Consider the following 22,524-nt stretch of genomic DNA (forward strand, 5'->3'; position numbering starts at 1 on the left):
CTGAAGAATCAGGTTGGGTGTTGCTTCTTGGGCTAAAGCTGGGAGCACAGAAGCACACAGCTGTGATTTCAGTTCATGCCAGACTCCAGTGGTTTCATTCTGTCCTGTTAGAGACAGGTCATTATAGTTAAGACCCAACACATGAAGCACATGGTAAAAGTAATTTTCATCTATTTATAGCAATATACAGGTTAACTAATTTCTCATTCTACCTGTTTTGGACTCTATATTTAAAAAAACTGAGCTGAAATGGAGACTTACATGTTTAATTTTAATTAGTTTGAACCACAGATAGACTGTACTTGATATTTTCATTTGCAAAAATGTTTAAACCTTTAAGTCTCTTAAAAGGGTAACAAAATGAGCAAAACAACCGTTGATCAAATTGAAAAATTTATTTACAAAACTTAATTACTTTGCTTAAAAAGTTCAATTCATGAAGATTAACCAAAACATAAGCCCTATCAAAGTTTATTATAATAATCTTTCATAGAATCAATAGCTTAAAAAAAAACTGCCAATGAATACTTTAATGTAAAATTAAAATGTAAAAATAGGAACTTTAATTCTAGTGAGTAGAACAGAAGCAGATAAATAATCTTCTTCAAAGGGAAAAAACACTTGGGGGTGGGGAATGGCATAATGAGTAAAGCAGGAAATTTAAATATCAGTTTAGTTCCTCATTGCCAACATGGCATTTATATCCCAGATGAGATTTCGTAATTGATCCATAATTTGCTTCAGCTGTTGATTCTTCTGTTTGAGTTTCTGTAGAAACAAAAGAATTTATCAAAAATGTTTCACGAATTATAGACCATGAAGTTATGAAGATTAAAATGTCATAAGTTAGAACTTTAATGATCCAGACAGAAATTAAGTAGAATATTTCCTTAACGTGGAAGGTCTCGATCCTCTTCTGGCCAGAAACCCTCTCTGAAAGACATGCTGAATTCTAATTCAGCCCACAGAGGCCTCTGGCTCCAGCCCCTGACCCTTTCTGCTTCCACTCCCACCATCAAAAGAAAGTAAGCTAAACATTTCATTGTTACAAAACCCAAGACAGAGGTTTTCCAAGATGCAGTGTCACATAATGGTCAAGAGTGGAACCTCTAGAGTCGGATTCTCTGTGTTTATACTCCTCAGCATCAGTAACTAAATCTGTGACGTTCGCCAAATTACATAACCTCTCTATGCCTCAGTTTCCACATCAGAAAAGGGATAATAACTGAACCCACCTCACAAGAGTTGCTAAGAGGATTAATGACATTGAATGACAGAACTGTGAGAACTGGACCTGGCATATAAGGAAGCATTCAATGAATGTTGCTCATAGATACTGAATGTAAAAAAAAAAAACCAAAAAACTGTCAGTATAGGAAATAAAGTTGAATGAAAAGAAAATTCCTGATGCAACTGGGCTTTCAAAAATGTGGCAGAAGTCACTGGCCACAGCATGAAGTGTGAGCCACTTCTGACTCCGAAAACTACAGACCCAGCGGCACAGTCTTGCACATAGTCTTGTTCACAACTGAGACGTGCTGGATTCCCTGAAGGCCCACAGCCCGCGGCCCACAGCTCCGTGTCTCTGTATCTGGGCTGCTACTAGACCACGGTTTATAAACTTCTCTTTAAGCATCCTTCCTTCAAATCCTATGTGGCAAATGTCTGCTTAGGTAAAACAAAACAGAGAACTTCTGGTTGGAGTACTTACTAGTTATTAGAATAATAATATTCATAACCTTTTAGAAACATTACATTAGGAAATAATATCGTTAATTAGATAATTCTAAAGATACTTATTAAAATACCTCCAGATAAAGTAGTATATATGTTCATTATAGAGAGGCCCAAGAATCTTCATTTTGATTTCATTAAAGAGCCAACTAAGATGAAGTAAGTTACTCCTATTTTATCTAGAGTTAGACAAGTAATAGGATGTAGCTGAAAGGGAGGACCAAGAAACTCTTGCTGGAAAACAGAAAAACAATTTACGTAAGTTGTAATGTTCAGTATTAAATTTAATTCCTATTTGAGAAGGGAACTAGTACAACACAGATAATACAACAGGCATATACACAGTATACCGTTTCATGAAGCTCCCTTTAATACTGTTTGGGGGAGGAAGATACCGTTGGAATTTTAGTGACTTAGTCTCCTTGTTCAGCCTTCAGATGGCCCATCTTCTGGGCTCTGCTGTCAGAAGTATGTGGCAGTTATTGAATCCACTGTGTACAGAAGGTAATCAAATGGACCCTCACAGCTGGGTGAGATGAGGGAGGACCAGATGGCCAGTACCAAGCCCATGAGGTCCTCTGCATCCTAGAGAGCCGGAGACGGATCCTTCTGCCAGCAGGCAAGGGTACGTGCACAGAGAGGGCTAGAAGAGTAGAGATGCTCTGTCGTCTCCTGGGAGGCTGGAAACCTCAGACCCAGTTCTAACTTTGCCTCTAAAATTCCTCCTTGGTGTTCTCATGAGATGGCATCACGTATAACTTACGGGGCCCCTGCCGGTTCTACTTCCTGTACACCCAGACCCAAGAGGACAGTCAGTTATGCAGACACATAAGTTGAGTGAAGTAATTACTGGCGTCAACACGGCTCAGAGTCCGCTGCCCGTCACACTGAGCCATCACTTGCCCCGCTAGCTGTGAGAGAGAGACTAGCTCCTGCGACCTCCCCTGTCAAACCCAAGTTTTTAGGGAAAATGGAAAAGAGCTACTGAGTAAGAATAAAAGGAAGAGAGACAATATGAGATTTAAAAAAAAAGTCTTATTTGAATTAGTACCTTTTGACATACTTTGAATACGCTTCAACTTTTAGGTTTCACAGCTTTTCTTTGGAATGGATTTCTAAGCCTGTAACACTTTCTGTTCTACATTGAGGGTATATTATATCCCAGGCTCTGGGTTAGGCATTGTGAGGAGAGGAAAATGAATGAGGAACAGTCCCTGCCTTGAAGAAAGTCTGCATTGAGGAGGAGGAAGAGAACGCCCACATGACCAGATTGTCTAACCTGGTAATGCCGATGCTGTGTAACCCAAAGAGAGAAACACTGCCTCTTGCTGGTAAGGTCAGCAAACACAGGGCCTAGAAAAACGTGGTCAGCAATAGTGGAAGGGGGAGAAACTTGAGCTTGGTAGTGGGCAATAGGGACCCATTAAAATTCTCAAAGAAAAAATATGACTTAATCTTGAATGAGAAAGGTTAACTGGACAAACACACGTTTGTCAGGAGAGATTCTCCTGAATCGTTTCAGTGGTGAAAAAATCTGTGTCCATGGAAAGGAAGGAGGACTGATTTAAGCTTTAAAAACTGAAAACCATTCAAAGGCCAAATCTAGTGAAATAAGCTCAGTGGTCACATTTTCAGTATAAATTATTAGAACCAATAAAATTATATTTTGGGGTAAAAATATACGTTAAAGTCAATATCAAAACCAGTCCAATGGTTTCAATTATGGATGTATTACTGGCATAAATGGGTCATTTAACCAATAGGATTGCTTTTAAAGTAATACTCATTTGGAAATATAAATTCTAATATACTTGTTTAAAAAATTAGCCTCATTCTTAAAAGAATTAAGTAAGAGAAATAAAAAGTGTAGGGTATTTTCAAGGTAATATTCAACTCTCGGTAATAGTAATTAAAAAAATATGTATATTTTGCAGCACTTGGAAAGTTTTTCTCAAAGATGCCAAAAAGTTTTAAATTAAAAAATTAGCATACAAGTAAGATACCTCGAGCCAAAACACATCATGACACTGTCAACAGCAAAGCTGACAGTTATGCTTATTAGTGGTTAAATTGTAAATAAATTTTCATGACATGATACAGGATTTAATATATACAGTCTTGCCCCTGATTGATTTTAACAGAGGTTGACAGCTGCTATTATCAAAATCCATCAGCTGTGCCTAATTTGTTACATTAACAGGTGAATGTGTAAGTAGAGCAGACACTTAAAAAATATATTTATGTTACCATGCCATGTAATTTAATATTCATATAAAGGCTGTGACCGTTGGTCAAAAATGCTTTAATTTCTAAGTGCATGGACTCAATTATATGTCAGCCCTGTACAAAATACCCACATACCTCTTTCATTTTCCCATTAACAAAAGAGTTTAAGCAAAACAGAACTCATTCTGATCCCCTTCAGACATACATGCAGTCTCAAACAAGTGTTTAGTCTTTCTGAGTATTAGGGTTTATAGATTCCAGAATGTATGAAGAGAAAATGAGAAGTATTTAAATTAGCCAAAAATCTGACTACTGGAACTAGGACATCCTATAATCTCATGATTTCTATCAAATACTGATGACAAAATTGTATGCCCCCAAATATCATGGCCTATGGTAAGTATTGGTGGTATGTATGTTGTTAGAAGTCAGACCATATCTTAAATAGTAAACACACTATCCGTGTGTTGTTCTGTACAATTTTAAGTACACAAAAGTGTAATGATATTTTGAAAATGAATGAAAGTTAACTGAGGGGTACCTAAAGCTACTTATTTTTGTAGCTTTTTAGGAATAAAAATAACGTATACATTGTAATAAATTTTTGAGTATTTTTAATTGAATGCCAAGAATACAATTTTATCCTGTTATACAGGTCCATAAAGCAACTTAATCATTTAAAATAAGCAAATATCAATGTATTAAAAATATAGTCCGAGTTTTTTAAAAGTTTTTATTTAAATTCCAATGTCTTTTGGGGGGGGGGTTTGGTAAATATCTATTACAACAAATGGGTACATGAAAGGGTGCTGCTTGAGAGTCTTCTGTGTCTTCTATCCCCAGAGAAGACACTTACCCATTTGTGTGAAATGTGCACAGTGGTAGACAACACATCTGACTGATTCATGGCAGAAACTCCCACACTTACAATGATAGTTGGCACAGAGCAGGTACTCAAATATATGAATATTTTAATATTCAATTAAAAAAACCCCAAGAGCCAAATCAAAAGCTTTCTAAATCCCAGAAGAGAAAAAACAAACACAGAAAAAAAATGCCCCTAGCAATCATTTTTAAGCTTGTTCTTTGTTTTCCAGTTAAATATGGTCTGTTGGTATTAAAATATATATATATGGCTACCTTTAAAAATTATTCATTTTAATATTCTGTATCAAATTACTTTGATGTGTATTACTAGCTCAGATTGCTGTGAACCTTAAAGTTCTACCTCCACCTAATAATTTTAAAAATCTGCGTAACAGGGAAGAGAATTGATAAAAATAGACAAAAGGAATATAAAAATTTAACTTTATGAATACAGATATTAATAAGTAGTTGAAAATTAAATCAAAGAATTTAAACTTTTTTTTTTAGTAGCATCTGTGTGATTAAATAGATTAGGACAACATTTTACCATCTGCAGGTAGTTATTAAGAAAACATACTTCAGAGAAACATTCAGGTATGTGAGCCATCAAGGCAGAAAAATATATCCATTGGTCATGACCTTACTCAGTGCTATAAAAATTTCTAATTATATATTTTAATCTTCTAGAAGGGAAGTATAAAGTTGGAAGAAAAGAATAAATAATGTTAGTAGCAATAATTAACATAACTTTATTAAGAGTCAAAATATGTGTCACATTCAATTCACATTTCCAATGTTTTATTTAAGAAATGAGTTAAAAACATCTTTAGGTTAAAAAAATCCACTTTGCATGGTTTTTAGCTATTTAATCTCTTCTGTCTTCTTTATTTTTTGGATTTCAGTTTGTGTTAACCCAATCTTAGTCTTCCCCCTCCTTTTTTTTTTTAAAAAAAAAAAAAAAACCCTCTTGTTTACTATATAATTTTTTAGTCCTGTTTCAAAATATATTAACAGTTCCTAGGAAGTAAGAGGGAACTATGAGGCCATCAAATGAGGACTTCCCCTGCCACTCAAGATACTTTCCCCCTAAATTCTCTTAAAAAAGAAAAAAATCCTGTAGAAATATAGGGCTAAGCTTTAAGTCTGTTCAATTAAAACATCTAAATAGATTCTTTCTTCTTTGTAATAACCTTCAATTCAATATGTTAACTAAAACAAGTTTTACCCCCAACTTAGAAGCACTTGTAACAGCAAAATCAGTAGATTCAAATGATTTAATCAAAGAAAGAGTCCTTAAATGCCTGAAGTATAAATGGGAACACAAAATCTGAATATGGGCTTTTATTCCGTAAATAAACAAATCTTCAGAAATATTGTCTATGTATTCTGTGTATTGATATCAACTTATTGCTGATAAACACTGGACTAAATACATGTGTTTATCTCTTCTTTTTCTCAAAACCCTAATAAAACGGCAGGAGAGAAATGGAAAAACCTATAATCCTACGTGGAGAAAAATAATCAGAAAGGAGACAGTAGCAGATGCGAGGTGGTAGTTTAAGAGGAAAAGTAGAAGGGGAGTGGTAAATGACTTGGGGGACACTACAGCCCAGGTGGATTCAGGGACAGCACCGCTGAGAACAGGGCTGCTCCTCCATGGAGACAAGACGGGTGCTATGGCAACAGCACCAGGTGAGGCCTGGGGATAAAAACTGGAGGAACAGCTGAAAGTGCTCCAGGGACGAGCAAGAGTGACAGGTGCTCACTCCTACTCCTCATGAACAGGTGACTGAGTGCTCTCTCCCTGTGCCCTGCCTCACTTCTAAGGATTAGGAAAGGTTTGTTTCCTGTGAAACTAACCACGTGGCTGTGGATTCAGTGCCCCCAGCATAGCAGAAGGCAAGAAGACAAGAACATCTCTCTCTGTGTAGGGCACTGGAAGATTCTTTACTGAAGAAACTGAACAGCCTTTAAAACAAAAACAAAAACAAAAAAAACCCAAACCCTCAGAAAATGATATTTGGGGGTCTCCTCCCCAAAAAAGCCAACTTGCTTCCCAAACTCAACATGATTAAGTCTACTCACAAAGCCTATTATTATTAGCACTTTCTGGTGTCTCATTCTTAAATATAAATGGCTCACGATGAAGCATTAGAGTTCATCAGATCTTTTAGAGCCTCCATCTGGAAAGGCAACAAAATGAAGTAGATAGGGGTTGCAGTCTATGGCACATGACCTGTTTCTGTAAGGCCTGTGAGCTGAGGATGGTTTTTACATCACAGCAAAGATCACATTTGTCCCACAAAGCCTAAACTATTTATTATTTGGTCCTTTAAAGTTTGCCAAACCCTATTTGAGAAGATTATGGAAGAACACCTTCAAACTTCTGAGGGAAATTAATCTGCAACATAGAATTTTATAGCCAGCCAAACTATCAACTGGACAGCTATGGGAGGACTACAACTTAAGTCCATACATTCCTTCTGAAGAAGGCATTGATGTATGTCCTTTACCAATAAAGCAGCAAACCAAGGAAGAGAAGATATGAGGCCTAGGAAACAGTGAAGCCAACAGAAGGGTGAAGGAAACCCCAGGACAGTGCTGAACAGCACACCTAGAGAGCATTTAATCAGACCTAGTGAGAAGATGGAAGACTCTAGGAAGACTAAATTGCCTCATAATTTTGACTCTGTGGAAAAGTCAGAAGAAAGCGCTGAGATGCTATCCCAGATGCATAAAGAACCAGACATTTTTTTAAAAAATTACAGAAATTATTAACTCCAGGAGGACAAAAAATTGTTCAAGGAAATGTGACCCTAGTTTACTATGTGGCTAAGTAATAAAAAATATTTATGTGCCTTAATAATACAAGCAGAATATTTACTGAACCCCAATTATGATATGACTGTATTGAAAAGATGGAGGGAAGGTAAAGTATATAGGTGGGTCAAAGAGAGAGAGACTGAAAGAAAGTGAAATCCTCAAGTGGGGAAAGAAATTTTTTCATACACCTTATCCTTTGAATCAATTATACCCTTCCCTTATATCCAGTTTTACCCTTCACAAAATTCTAAATCAATAGCTAATGGGATTTTTTTTTTTTGATTATACACTCTCAAAGTATTGTTCTATTCTGATTCTATGAAAGATCTTTTAAAGAAAATAGTGAGTTATTTCTAAGACATCAAACTGGAAAAAAAAGAAAAACTCAGAAATAAAAGGTGAAATAAATATTTCACCTTTTAGAAAAATTTTATCTTTCTTAATTTACACAGACTTTTTCCCCTAAAATAGCTTAAAATCTTCTATGATAGAGAACTATGTCACATGCTCTGAAATCAAAATTACCACTATAACAGTTTATTTATATACATATTTCACTGTATCTTATACAAAATATCTTTATTACAGAGAAAAATAGCAGAGCACATCTATTGTGAATTAATGCATAGATTATCAACAGAAACCTATAACACTTAAATGAATGACTCATTCTCTAGACTACTGAACACCATTTATTCTTCAAGACATAAAAGTTCCCAATCCCCTCCTCATTCCCTACAAATTTTTTACTGTAAGTTCTTTATGCTCATTCACTACTGTCAAATTTGCTTGAAATAGTCTAATTTGTACTTTTTATGAAAAAAATGAAAATTTTCTAAATCCAGCTTTTTCCTTTCTCCTGTGTTTTGATATACATTTTTTCTCTTAATTTTCCAGTATTTTGTTTTTCAGGTCTATTTTCAACTCTGAATTAATTTTGACATAGGGTATAATATAAAAGCTTGATAATATCTTCCCAGAGTTTCATTTTTAAAGAAAAATTTTCCACACAGTCTCTCTTCAGACATAATAAATTCTCATATGCAAGAGGAAGACTATTTGTCTGGCTATTATTTTACTAATCTGTCTATTCTTATACCATTATTTCACAATTACTGCTTTTTATAATATTCTCCACATGTTTTAATTTTTGAAACAAAGGGTTCTGTTTTATTACTCTCATGAGCATTTTCTTTGATATTTTAATATGTTTCACACTCATAAAAATTCCAGTTTGGATTTGTTTTTTCATTGGTATTGCATTAAAATCTTATTATTTTGTGTACTTTCAAGAGAATTCAGACTCAAGACTGGCATTTTTAGAGTATTTATTGCCCACACAAGAACTTTATGTGTTCTTTCAATTATTCAAAAGTTCTTTTATGTATCATAATAAGTTCACATATATCATTGATAATTCCTATTTAATATTTGTTGTTGCAACTGTGAATAGCATCATATAATCTAATTGGTTTACAGCATTATAAAGAAAATGGTATCACTCATATCAAGCCCTTTTGTCAAATTCTAAATGATTCCAGTTAATCAACTTTCTTTGAGCTGAAACCAGCTTGAGTTCTAATATTATGTACAAACTTAACAAGCATGTGTATAATACTATAACCCCTGTTTCCCAAAGTTTGTTTCCATTTCCTGTCTTTTTGTTCTGACTATAGCTTCTAAAGTAATAGTAAACAGTGGTGTAAGGCATCTTATTTTAGGCCCATTTTTAACAGAACTAGTTCTTTATTTCACTTGTATGAAAATGTAGCCTATTTATCTGAAATAAGTTTCTTTAAAGACGAATAGTTTTAAATGTTCTTTGAATCAGTAACAGTTGAATTCTATCAAATGTCTTCTAGATCTGAGAAAAAATTTTTTTCCAATTTAATCTACTGACATTACATATTATACACGTAAACTAAATTATCCTCATCTACCTCCAAAAACCCTTGTCAGCTGTGACGGATTAATTTTTAATACCCTGATGAATTCTATTAACTAGAATTAAGAATATCAAGATCGGGGCGCCTGGGTGGCTCAGTGGGTTAAAGCCTCTGCCTTCAGCTGGGGTCATGATCCCGGGGTCCTGGGATCGAGCGCCCCATCAGGCTCTCTGCTCAGCAGGGAGCCTGCTTCCTCCTCTCTGCCTACTTGTGATCTCTGTCTGTCAAATAAATAAATAAAATCTTGAAAAAAAAATCTTGAAGAAAAAAAAGAATTTCAGGATCAAAGCAGTGGCAGAGGGGTGTGTATTTCTAAGTGAGTTAGTGAGACTGGTAGTTTAATTTATTGTGCTCTTTGTTGGGTTTTGGTAAGCGTGGGCCATATTTCCATAGAATGAACTGATAACTTTCCTTGTATCTCTTTGTTTCACGAGAACTATCTGAATATTATCTACTAAATTTCCAAAAGTATTTATAATAAATACATTCAAGTTAGGAACTTTTGCAAGATGGAGGGTGGTGTTGGCTAATGCTTTGATAACTCTCAATTTCTTATTCAGGTGTTGAGATATTCACACTTTCTATTTGTAAATTTTTATCATTTGCTGCTCCAAATATGCTATAAGCTAGAAAGCTAGAATTCTGCCTAGAAAAGAAAAAAGTAAATGAGTTGTGTCTGAGTGCCTCTGAAGCTTTGCTAAGAGGTTTATGGCATGATTCTATGATCTCTCTTTTGATTATTCAAGCATCATTTCTGCTTACCTTTTTAGTTCTTAGTTATACTCTAACTAGGTTACATTTGCCACAGAAACAACTTCGTGTAATTCTAGAATCCAAACGATGTCTTTGAATTAAACAGGCTCCCTAGTAATTTTTATCCATAATTCTGAAATATAAAATACACAGGCTAATAACTCACTTTATTTACTTCAGCAATTTCTCGCCTCTCTTCACTTGCAAAACGAGGTGGGCCAGCCCGATCGTCATTCTTTGAGCCGTCTTCTTCCACATATGGAATTAGTTGCTGGGAGTGACAGACAAGATTTAAAAGTCAGAAACATGATGCAAAGTTTCCAATTACACTGGTATACAAAGTCTCTCTGATTAAGGTTTATTTTTAACCTTTTCTTTTAGTAGTATATAAATATATTGTAATTCAGGTGATGGCCTAAAATAACAGCATTACAAGTTTATCATTTCAGTACCTACTGTACATTATTTTCAAGTTTCTTTTGCAAAATAGGTCTTGTAACATTAGTTGTTACATGCAGTTAAGTAATATCCTACCCATTTAATCAGCAGATATTTAATTTTCAGATACTGGATGAGATACAGCAAAAATGATGAGATATGATACTTGCCCCTAAAAAACTTACAGTCCCTAATAGAACAGGCTTTTCTTTTCATTTATACTAGAAAGAAAAGAACTTCACGGATGTGCATTATATAAATGTCACTTACTTTGCTATCTAGAACCTCAGTGTTCATGCAAATTTCTAAGTTAAGAGGTCTTAACTTCTTTTAGTTGGGAGAAAGTTTTTTGTAGGAGAAAAAAATTTATATAGCAATGGAACATCTCGCAGAATTATAATGAAATATGTATGGTTTATGATAAGGTTGATTTGAAGCCCCTCATAAATTTTAGAGAGATTTCAGGAATCATTCGGTCTCTACCATCTTAAATTGACAATGCAGGAACAGGGCAGAGGTAAACAAATGGTACAAGCAGGATTATCTGGCCAAACCTCTTCAAATTCTTGGGACAAATATAAACTTGTCCACATCACAACCACACTTTCTTCCTGTCAATGCAGAGCTATCCTCCCTCCTGAAGATGATTAATTTCCATTCCCGTGTTCTGATTTCTTCATCCTCCTGTCTTAAATATTTATCTTCTTGCTCCCAATGTCTCCCCATTGTTTTCTTCCTGTATAATCTAAACACGTCTGGTCTCTCATTTAAGCTTTTTTCTCCTTTTCCCCTGTTTTTTCCTTTCCTTTCCCCAAAACCCTTGACACCAACCCTCCTTCCATCTACTGTTTTCCTCTCTTTATGAAAGCTTTTTGAAAGATGGATATCCACTTGTTAGTTCCAGTTCCTTGCTGTGTAATCTTCAACCCACTGCAACCTAACTTCTTGTTGCTAACAAACATTTCAACAAAACTCTGCTCCTCTATATCAATAATTTTCCTCTAGTAAAATCTACTGGACAATTTTCATTCCTTTTCTCCTTGCATCCTCTCCAGCATCTGATAATGTCGCCCACATTTTTTATCTTTCTCCTATATCTTTGACCACTTTTCAGGCCATTTTGCAGCTTATTCTTTCCTCCGTACATCCCTCACATGCTGATCACACAGAACGGAAGCACTTGTCACATGAAATTGTCCTCCATATGTAGTGAGTGAACATCCAAACCTTTCCTGCTACTTTTTTGGGCAGAGGCAGAACTTGTCAACAGGAAAGGGCCACCTATTAAAAATATCATATATCTAGTGAACTAAAACATGTCTGTAAACCCAAGATTAAATTTAAGAAATATATTTTCAAACAAAAGTGATTCCACTAAGCTAGTCTAATAATGATGAAAACATAGTATTTCCTCTGTAGAGAACTTCCTTGAAAACCATTTCAAGAGTATTTTACAATACTATTATAACTCTTACTAAAAAAAAAATCTTGCACTGATTTAATTAATTAGACCCTGGCAGCAATAATAAAATCGGCCATAGACCTCTCTTTCCTCTCTACAACAAAAATTCACTATGGGGTTGGATGTTCAAATCTACAAAGTAGTAATGTGACAAGACAGTACTAATTCTATGCATATATATCATAGTTTCCTCTTCTCTCTTCAAAAGTAAATAACCAATATACATCAAAATCTGAAAATATTGTGAAAAGAGAAGGAGAAAAAGGAAAAAATTACAAATGTCTGGCATCTTACATTCACCCTCCCTCTCCCACTACAACTTGCCTCCACTGGGATGGGATCCATCCCTCCACAGTTTTCGTTGCATTTGTCATAGACCAGTCTCAGCTTCCTGAAGAGAATAGAAAGTTGGCGAAGATGGTCTTGGAGCTTTGCTAGCCGGTCTTGATATGTTCCAGTATGGTAAGTGACACCATTTGGCAGCTGATCAGGCAAAACAAAAACAAGAAAAATACGAAGGAACGACAATCAAGATTTTCTAGAAGTAAAAGCTAGCAAAGCAGAAATTCTTTTTAAGTACTGTGTAAAAGCAAACTGTTCTTTACAATTAATCAAGAGTAATTTTTGAAGGATTTAAGAGTAATACTCAGTCATTTGTTAGCTCCTCGTGTAGTGTTTCGGTGCTGTAAGACAGCCCCAGAAAAAACTTCACGATAGGAGTCTCTGACCAGTCGAAATACTTTCCCTTCTAATTTTTGAAGTAATTATAACTTTAAAAATAACATCACATGGCAAACCATAAGAGACTCTAATCTCAGAAAACAAACTGAGGGTTGCCGGGTGGGAGAGGATGGTGGGGTTATAGACATTGAAGAAGGTATGTGCTTTTATTTTTTTATTAACATATAATGTATTATTAGCCCCAGGGATACGGGTCTGTGAATCGCCAGGTTTGTACTTCACAGCACTCACCATAGCACATACCTTCCCCAATGTCCATAACCCCACCACCCCCTTCCCCCCAGCAACCCTCTGTTTGTTTTGTGAGATTAAGAGTCTCTTATGGTTTGTCTCCCTCCTGATCCCATCTGTTTCATTTATTTCTTTACCAAACCCCCAACGTTGCCTCTCAACTTCCTTATATCAGGGAGATCATATGATAATTGTCTTTCTCTGACTTAATTTGCTTAGCATAATACCCTCTAGTTCCATCCATGTCATCACAAATGGCAACTTCATTTCTTTCAATGGCTGCATAGTATTACATTGTATATATATACCACGTCTTCTTTATCCATTCATCTGTTGATGGACATCTAGGTTCTTTCCATAGTTTGGCTATTGCGGACATTGCTGCTATAAACATTCGGGTACATGTGCCCCTTCGGATCACTATGTTTGCATCTTTAGGGTAAATACCCAGTAGTGCAATTGCTGGCTTACAGGGTAGCTCTATTTTCAACTTTTTGAGGAACCTCCATGCTGTTTTCCAGAGTAGTTGCACCAGCTTGCATTCCCACCAACAGTGTAGGAGGGTTCCCCTTTCTCCACATCCTTGCCAGCACCTGTCATTCCCTTACTTGTTAATTTTAGCCATTCTGACTGCTGTAAGGTGGTATCTCGTTGTGGTTTTGTATTTCCCTGATGCCATTCACTCATATTCTTTTTTTTTTTTTTTCATTCACTCATATTCTTAACTTGAGGATTAAAGTGCCTTAAAACCAAGACATTAACTACTATCCAATAGCTAGAAGATCAGCCTGTTTTTCTAAACTTCAGTTTACTCTTTTTTTTTGTAAACAGATGGGGTAGGAATGTGAACAAAGGTGCATGGTAGAGTACTGAAAAAAAAAAAAAGAAAACAGGAAACACTATCATTACAAGTAGGTAAACCATAAACATGAAAAAAAGACTGGGAAGGCTTACATATAGTTGATAGGAGATATAACAGGGATATTGGCTTGAATTATTTTCTTCTTTTGTATCATTTCCAAATTCCCTGATCTAGAAGCTATAGCACAGTAATAAACACGAGGGAGACAAGGTACCTCTCAGAATATAAGTTATAATAGTGCCTAAGATCTCCTGATATAAACCCACAGGATACATGTTTAGCTGAAAAGCTCATCCATAATCATCTTATTCTTGAATCCTAATAAAGATCTGTAAACATATGATCACACCCCTTGACACCAAAAGGCTAAAATTCAATATCCAGTCTTAAAACAAATATAAAATACTGAGTAAAAATCCCTCAGCACCAAAAAATACATTTATCTCAGTTAAAAAGTCAGTACCATAATTAATGTGGAAACATTAAAAGCATCCTCACTGAAGTCAGGAATGGAACAGGAAGTTTACGAAGACCACTAATACTACTAGTGAACACTGTTCTGAAGGCAGTGGCCAAGGCAATTAGAAAAAAAAAGAAACAGATGAAATATTAAAAAGGAAGTAGTATAATCACTATTTATGGATATGATATAAATGATATGATAAGGTGCTATTAACAACAAAGGTAGTCAAGAGATGCTACAAATTTAATACAGAGAAAACAGCTTTGTGTTTAAATATGGAAACAAATGAAAATGAGAAAGGAAAAAGATGCCATTTACAAAAGCAGCAGTAAAGATAAAATATCTAGTAGACTTTAAAAATTTCAAAATATAGATCTTGGATATCAGCCCCTTGTCTGTAGTGTCATTCCTGAATATCTTTTCCCATTCTGTGGGTTTCCTTTTTGTTTTATTGACTATTTCCTTTGCTCTGCAGAAGATTTTGATCTTGATGATGTTCCAAAAGTTCATTTTCACTTGTTTCCTTTGCTTTTGGAGACATGACTTGAAAGAAGTTGCTATGGCTGATGTGGAAGTGGTTACTGCCTATATTCTCCTCCAGGATTTTGATGGATTCCTGTCTCACATTGAGGTCTTTTATCCATTTCGAGTTTATCTTTGTATATGGTGTAAGAGAATGGTTGAGTTTCATTCTTCTATATATAGCTGTCCAATTTTCCCAGCACCATTTACTGAAGAGACTGTCTTTTTTCCACTGTGTATTTTTTCCTGCCTTGTTGGGAAGATTATTTGGCCATGGAGTTGAGGGTCCATATCTGGACTCTTCTACTCTGTTCCATTGGTCTATGTATCTGTTTTTGTGCCAGTACCATGCTGTCTTGGTGATCACAGCTTTGTAGTAAAGCTTGAAATCAGGCAACATGATGCCCCTAGCTTTTTCTTTTTCTTTGTCTTTGTCTTCTCTTCTCTTTTCTTTTTCAACACTTCCTTAGCAATTAGGGGTCTTTTCTGGTTCCACATGAATTTTAGGATTGTTTGTTCCACCACTTTGAAAAATGTTGATGGAATTTTGATTGGGATGGCATTGAAAGTATAGATTGCTCTGGGCAGTATAGACATTTTAACAATGTTTATTCTTCTGATCCATGAGCAAGGAATGCTTTTCCATCTTTTTGTGTCTTCTTCAATTTCTTTCATGAGTGTTCTGTAGTTCCTTGAGTATAGATCCTTTACCTCTTTGGTTAGGTTTATTCCCAGGTATCTTACGGTTCTTGGTGCTACAGTAAATGGAACTTATTCTCTAATTTCCCTTACTGTATTTTCATTGTTAGTGTATAAGAAAGCAACTGATTACTGTGCATTGATTTTGTATCCTGCCACATTACTGAATAGCTGTATGAGTTCTAGGAGTTTGGGGGTCAAGTCCTTGGGTTTTCCATATAAAGTATCATGTTATCTGTGAAGAGAGAGAGTTTAACTTCTTCTTTACCAATTTGAATGCCTTTTATTTCTTTTTGTTGTCTGATCTTTGTTGCTAGGACTCCTAGTACTAGAAGTACTATGTTCAAAAATAATGGCAAAGAGTGGGCTTCCTTGACGAGTTCCTGATCTCAGTGGGAAAGCTGTCAGGTTTTCCCCACTGAGAATGATATTCGCTGTGGGTTTTTCATAGATAGATTTTATGAAGTTAAGAAATGTTCCCTCTATCCCTATACTTTGAAGAATTTTAATCAGAGCAGATGCTGTATTTTGTCAAATGCTTTTTCTGCATCAATCAGCGGACCATGTGGTTCTTTTCTCTTATTGATTAGTTCTATCACATTGATTGATTTGCAAATAGTGAACCATCCTTCCATCCCAGGGATAAATCCCACCTGGTCATGGTGGATAATCTTTAAAGATTTTTTTTTTTTTTTATTTGACAGAGAGAGATTACAAGTAGGCAGAGAGGCAGGCAGAGAGAGAGAGGAGGAAGCAGGCTCCCTGCTGAGCAGAGAGCCCGATGCGGGACTCGATCCCAGGACCCTGGGATCATGACCTGAGCCGAAGGCAGCGGCTTAACCCACTGAGCCACCCAGGCGCCCGGTGGATAATCTTTTTAATGTCTTGTTGGATCCTATTAGCTAGGATCTTGTTGGGAATTTTGGCATCCATATTCACCAGGGATATCGGTCTGAAATTCTCCTTTTTGATGGCTCTTTGCCTGGTTTTGGGCCCGGTGGATAATCTTTTTAATGTCTTGTTGGATCCTATTAGCTAGGATCTTGTTGGGAATTTTGGCATCCATATTCACCAGGGATATCGGTCTGAAATTCTCCTTTTTGATGGCTCTTTGCCTGGTTTTGGGATCAGGGTAATGCTGGCTTCATAGAAAAAGAGTTTGGAAGTTTCCTTCTGTTTCTATATTTTGAAACAGCTTCAGGAGAATAGGTATTACATAAATTATCATTAAATATCTATATAAATATAGATGAAAACTTAAAATACTTCACAGGGACACAAAAAAAGAGATTTGTGTTCTTGGTTAGTAAGACTCAACATCACACTGATGTAAAGTCTCTCTAGGTTCAATCAACCTAATAAAACCGTAACAGGTTTTTCTCAGAACTAATCAAGCTGATTCTAAAGTACAGGTGGAAAATAAATAAGGACATCCAGGGAAACTTTGGAAACAAGTGTGAACACATTACAGAGTCACAATAAATGTAAGAATGTTTGGGGTTACTACATAAAAGACAGGCAGCCAAATGGAATAGAGCATCCAGAAATAGATTCGTTTGTATAAAGTAGCATCTGAAATCAATGGAGGAAAGAAAGCGAATTACTCACCCTTTTAAAAAAAAGTAGGGCTGGGGCCATACCTCACACTTTATAGAAGGATAAATTCCACATGGATCTAAGTTTTAGATGTAAAACTTGAAACAAAACCCAGAAATCTTCCTGATTGTGGAATGGGAAAAGTCCTTCCTTACTAGAAAGAGAACACGACAGTCCTCAGAGACTGATAAATTCAGCTGCCTTAAAAAGTACATATGTATGGCAGAACTTCCATAAGCAGGGCCAAAGGGCAAACAACAAACCGGGGAAAAGAAATACTTGCAAGTTCCATCACATAGAGCAAGTTTGTCTGATATGGAAATAGCCAAATCTTACAAAGATTGATCTATCTATCTATATAGATATGAACAAGCAGCTAGCAGAAAAGGAAATATAAATGATTCATTAATATATGAAGAGATGCTCAAACTCACTCAAACTAGAAGAAATGGAAAGTAGATTTTCATCTGTCACATGATCCGAGGTCCAAAAATATAACTCTCTATTAGTCAGAGCCTGGTTGTTGGTCTTGGTTAGGACATGGTAGCAGAACGTGGTACATCCCCCATGGAGGGAAGTTCATCGAAATTTACCTAATTACAGAAGCACAAAGCTGTTTCTAAGAATTTATCCTACAGGTATAGTTGCACACTTATGTAGGAGGTTAATCACTGCAGTCTAATAGTGAGAGATTAAAAGCAATCCAAATGCCTAGAGAACTGGTTGAATAAATTGCAGTATTTCCATTCAGTGTATTACTGTATATATACTTTAAAAGGAAAAAGAAATATATTCTGGACAAATAGGAATAAATGACAAAATATATCAAAATGAAAAAAAAGGAAGGTGCAAAGTGTTGTGTATAATACACTATTATTGGTGCAAAGAGGAGAAAAAAATGAAAGAACAAACATGCACTTTTGCCTAAGTGTGCATAGAATATCTGAAGGGATACATAAGAATAGTAAATAATCAAAAGCACTAACATTCTTTGCCTGTGGAAAGGGGTTAGCCAGCCAGCAGACAGGGATGGGAGGGATAAAGTTCACTGTAATGTTTCCTCTTTTAATTTCTGAATTCTGATTATATATTAATTTTTTTTTTTTAAGATTTAAAGGATAACAAAACCAAAGCAGTATTTTCTTATTCAGGGAATCTTAACCCGGGACCTAACAATCCTTGAATAAAATTCACTCTCAAAATTTTCCCCCTTCAAAATTTTACTCAGAATGTACACATGGGCATTCTTCTCAGAAGAGAATCTATTATTTTTCATCAATTTCTCAAGAGGTTCATGGAGACCTAATAAATAAAGAACCATTTTCTCTAAAACAAACACTTAGAAATAATCTCAGTGATTTGCATTTATGGCACTTCATCCTTCTGGATGAGTAATATAGAAGATAATTTAAAAATTTTTAATAGTTTAAAAATGTATTAAGGAATGAAGGCTCACACTGTTGTTCTTTTTTCAGTCAATAATGACATGCCTCAAATGGTCTTATGTGAGTTAAACCACAGAATTCACAATGTTAAGAGGCCCAAAGAAGTAACTACCATAGTCCATTACAAGTTGATTTTGAATATATGTCCACATGTAATCAAGTTATTGATAATACTTTGTTGAAAGAGTTTGGTTCTTTTATAAATTTATATATATATAATATATACATATTATATATAATATATGTAATATACAAATATATAAATTTAATATATATTAAATATATATTATATATAATATAATAATATTATTGTATCTCTGTTAATCATACAAAGTGTTGGACAGCAAGTTAGTATTAAAAAGAGAGTAGGAAGGGGGTGCCTGGGTGGCTCAGTGGGTTAAAGCCTCTGCCTTAGGCTCAGGTCATAGTCCCAGGGTCCTAGGGTCGAGCTCCGAATCGGGCTCTCTGCTCAGCAGGGAGCCTGCTTCCCTCTCTGTCTGACTCTCTGCCTACTTGTGATCTCTGTCAAATAAATAAATAAAATCTTTAAACCAAAAAAAAAAAAAAAGAGAGAGAGAGTAGGAAGAACCACCAGTTATATGTGTATTGGTAAATTTAAATAGAAAAAACATTTAAATTCAGTTAGCCAACATATACTATATCATTAGTTTTTGATGTAACGTTCAATGATTCATTAGGTGCTTATAACACCCAGTGCTCATCACATCACATGCCCTTCTCAGTGCTCACCAACTGAGTTACCCATTCCCCCACACACCTCCCTTTCAGCAACCCTCAGTTGGTTTCCTAGAGTCAACAGTCTATATGGTTTCTCTCTCTTATTTCTTCCTCTTCAGTTCTCTCTTTAAGCCCGTTTCCTTAGCTGTAAAATGAGGATAAAAAGACTTCTTAGAACCATTCTTAAAACAGTGTGCCTGCCCAAGGACAGTACCTGATAAATGTTATCGGTAAGATCTACTAGTCCTAATTCAGTTCCTTGCATATAGCAGGGTAAAAATAAATATTTACTAAATTCTGAAAAATCATTTAATCCTACTTTAGTCATTTTTAGATATTAATCTATTAATTTTAAAAATGACTGCTAAAGATTTCATATCTTCTTTTGGATCCCCTTTGTATTGTGTTTCACACTGGCATATTTACATGGTTAAGATTTCAACGCACCCGAATTACTTTTACAGTGCTCCCACTGAAATCAGAGTTGTAAGCATCTGAAGACCTGGTTTCAAATTTATCCTGTCACCGAGTAGCTTTGGACAAGTCACTGCACTGCGCCTCTCTCTGGCAGAACCCTCATAACACAAGAATGATATCCACATCACGTAGTAGTAAGATAAGTAATAAGATAAGCAAAATGGTGTTGGAACAAGTGGATATCCAAATGCAAAAAAAAGCACTTGGATCTATAAGAAAATAAAGTCAATGCGCATTATAGAGCTAAAACTATAAAACATCCGGAAGAAAAAAATTGAAGAAGTTTGTCACTTTGGGTGAGGCAATGATTTTTTAGGTACAACACCAAAAGTAAAATCTGTAAAAGAACAAATCGATAGATTCAATTCCATCAAAATTTAAAATGTCTTTTCTTCAAAAGGCCATGTGAACGGAATGAGAACCCACAGACTGGGAGATGGAATCTGCAAAGCAGAAAGACATTCGCTAACAAGTGTTGTCAAGATAAGGAGTAAGTGGACCCCTCAAACACTGCTGGTGGGAATGCAGAATGGTGCGACCACTTTGGAAAAGTTCTTTAAAATGTTAGTTATTTGCCATATGACCCAAGAGTTCCACTCCTAGGCATCTGTCCACTCTAGAGAAATGAAACGTGTTCACACAAACATTTGTTAGGCAGACGTTCGTAGCATTATTTATAATGGCTGCAAAGTTGGGACACAGCCCAAATGCCTATCGACAGATGAACAGTTACAGAAACTGTGACATAGTCACACAGTGGAACACTATTCAGCAATCAAAAGGAATGAACTAATGATGCATCCTGTGTCAAAAGAGCCAGACCCAAAAAACAAAACAAAACAAAACAAAAAACTACATAGTGTGTGATTCTATTTATACAAAACTCTAGAAAATACAAACGAACTTATGGTGCTAGAAAGCAAATTGGAAGTTGTCTGCGGATGGAAGGGCCAGAAGTAAAGATTTCAAAGGGGCATGCGGAAACTTTTTGGGGTGGTGGTGGTGGTTGATGGTTTCCCAAGTATATACATATGTCAGAACTACGTAAATATATTTAATTGTATGTCATCTATACCGAAATAAAAACGTTAGCAGAAAAAAATTAGCAGAATCTAAATTCTTCAGAATCCTGAGACCCTCAGAAACTATTTTGCTTGAGAACAAGATGAAAGCTAAGGCAGTCTAATGAGGTTAAATGGTGAGAAACCCACCTTTACCCTGAAAGGTACAAGAGTTTGCCTAGGAGCTAGAGAATCCGGGCGAATGTAGAAAATGAGGCCTCAGTCTTGGAGAAGTCCTCTCTGGAAAACACCTTGACATCACAGATCTTGGGGACAGGCGCGTCACTGGGGAACACTTCTGAATGCAAATGGGGGCGATCCTATAATTAAGGCTTGCCCAGAACAACCCCGCGGACGCCCAGGGGCCCCACGGAAACACTGAACCAGCGCCCCTTTACTCCAAGAAGCATCCCGCTCTCTCCACGCACAGCCAGGAACGCAAGCGCCTTCCTTCCCACCTGCATGTTCCTTAGGAGCTGGAAGATCTCCATGGTGCGGTACACGATGTCCTGCACCGTCTCCTGCCCGATTCGGCAGAGCGAGGCCGTGTTGACCTCCCGGGCGGCCTGCTGAGCCTGCGGTCCGCCGAAGGGCCCCGGCGCCATCCCCGACGCCGCCAGCGGAGGGGTGGACATGGCGACGCTGCGCCCTTCGGCCAGCGGAGCCTGAGAGTACGCGTCAGGGGCCTCGCCCGGCGCTGGGCTGCCGCCGGCCTCCGCGATGAAAGGAGCTTCAAAGACTCCGGCGGCCTGATTTCAAAACAGCGGCCGGGACTTCCGCCCACCGCGACGTAACGCGTCATCCTAATAACGTCACGGGGACCGCCCCCTTGGCGGCCCCTGGGAACGTACCTCGGCCCAAAGCTGGCCGCGCTTGGACAGGACGCCCCCGTGGGGGCGGGACGGAGGAGTAGAGTAGCCAATCCCCGCCAGCACTTGTGCCAGGGGGCGGTGCCCGTGCGGTGAGGCGGTTGGGCTTTCCCGGAGAGCTTTCCAAGAGTCTCAGACTGTGCTTGGAATTCCTGAGCGAGCTCTTGTGCTGTGTTAGCCTGCGTGCTGAGCTGGCCCTCATAACAAGCCTCTGAGGTCTGCGCTATTATTATCCTTTTACAGCCAGGAAGCCGGCTCAGAGGGGCTAGTTTGACTTGTTTAGTTGCATACAGCTTGGAATTGGTAAAGCTGCAGTTTGAATTTAAAAAACGAAATTCCTCGCCTTGCCCGCTTCCCTGTGACCCGACAGGGACTCCTCGTTTGCTGTTGGTCGCTGCTTAAGGGTCGGTTTATTGGAATAGTTTTCCCGATTACCCTATGGGTAGAATGAATGCAAACACACACCCACACGCACCCGCCTGCCTACCTACTTTTCTGACTTTGGTACTTATTACTGTCCACGTTCTATATAATTTTCTGATTGTTTACTTTCTGATTTCCCTTCGCCTTA

The 22,524-nt window shown here is 36.9% G+C and overlaps 1 protein-coding gene across 1 annotated transcript; it reads right to left on the reverse strand.

Moving 5' to 3' along the window:
• Window positions 1–380: 380 nt before the first annotated feature.
• MED30 (mediator complex subunit 30) lies at window positions 381–21,843 on the reverse strand. The gene is made up of 4 exons (XM_044245059.1): window positions 21,543–21,843; window positions 12,574–12,732; window positions 10,516–10,620; window positions 381–768 (listed from the first exon to the last, which is right to left on the reverse strand). The coding sequence occupies exons 1-4, from the start codon at window positions 21,717–21,719 to the stop codon at window positions 673–675; spliced, it is 537 nt and encodes a 178-aa protein (XP_044100994.1). The 5' UTR covers window positions 21,720–21,843; the 3' UTR covers window positions 381–672.
• Window positions 21,844–22,524: the final 681 nt, after the last annotated feature.

The sequence above is a fragment of the Neovison vison genome, chromosome 4 (genome assembly GCF_020171115.1).
Source record: "Neovison vison isolate M4711 chromosome 4, ASM_NN_V1, whole genome shotgun sequence".
Taxonomy (NCBI): Eukaryota; Metazoa; Chordata; class Mammalia; order Carnivora; family Mustelidae; genus Neogale; species Neogale vison.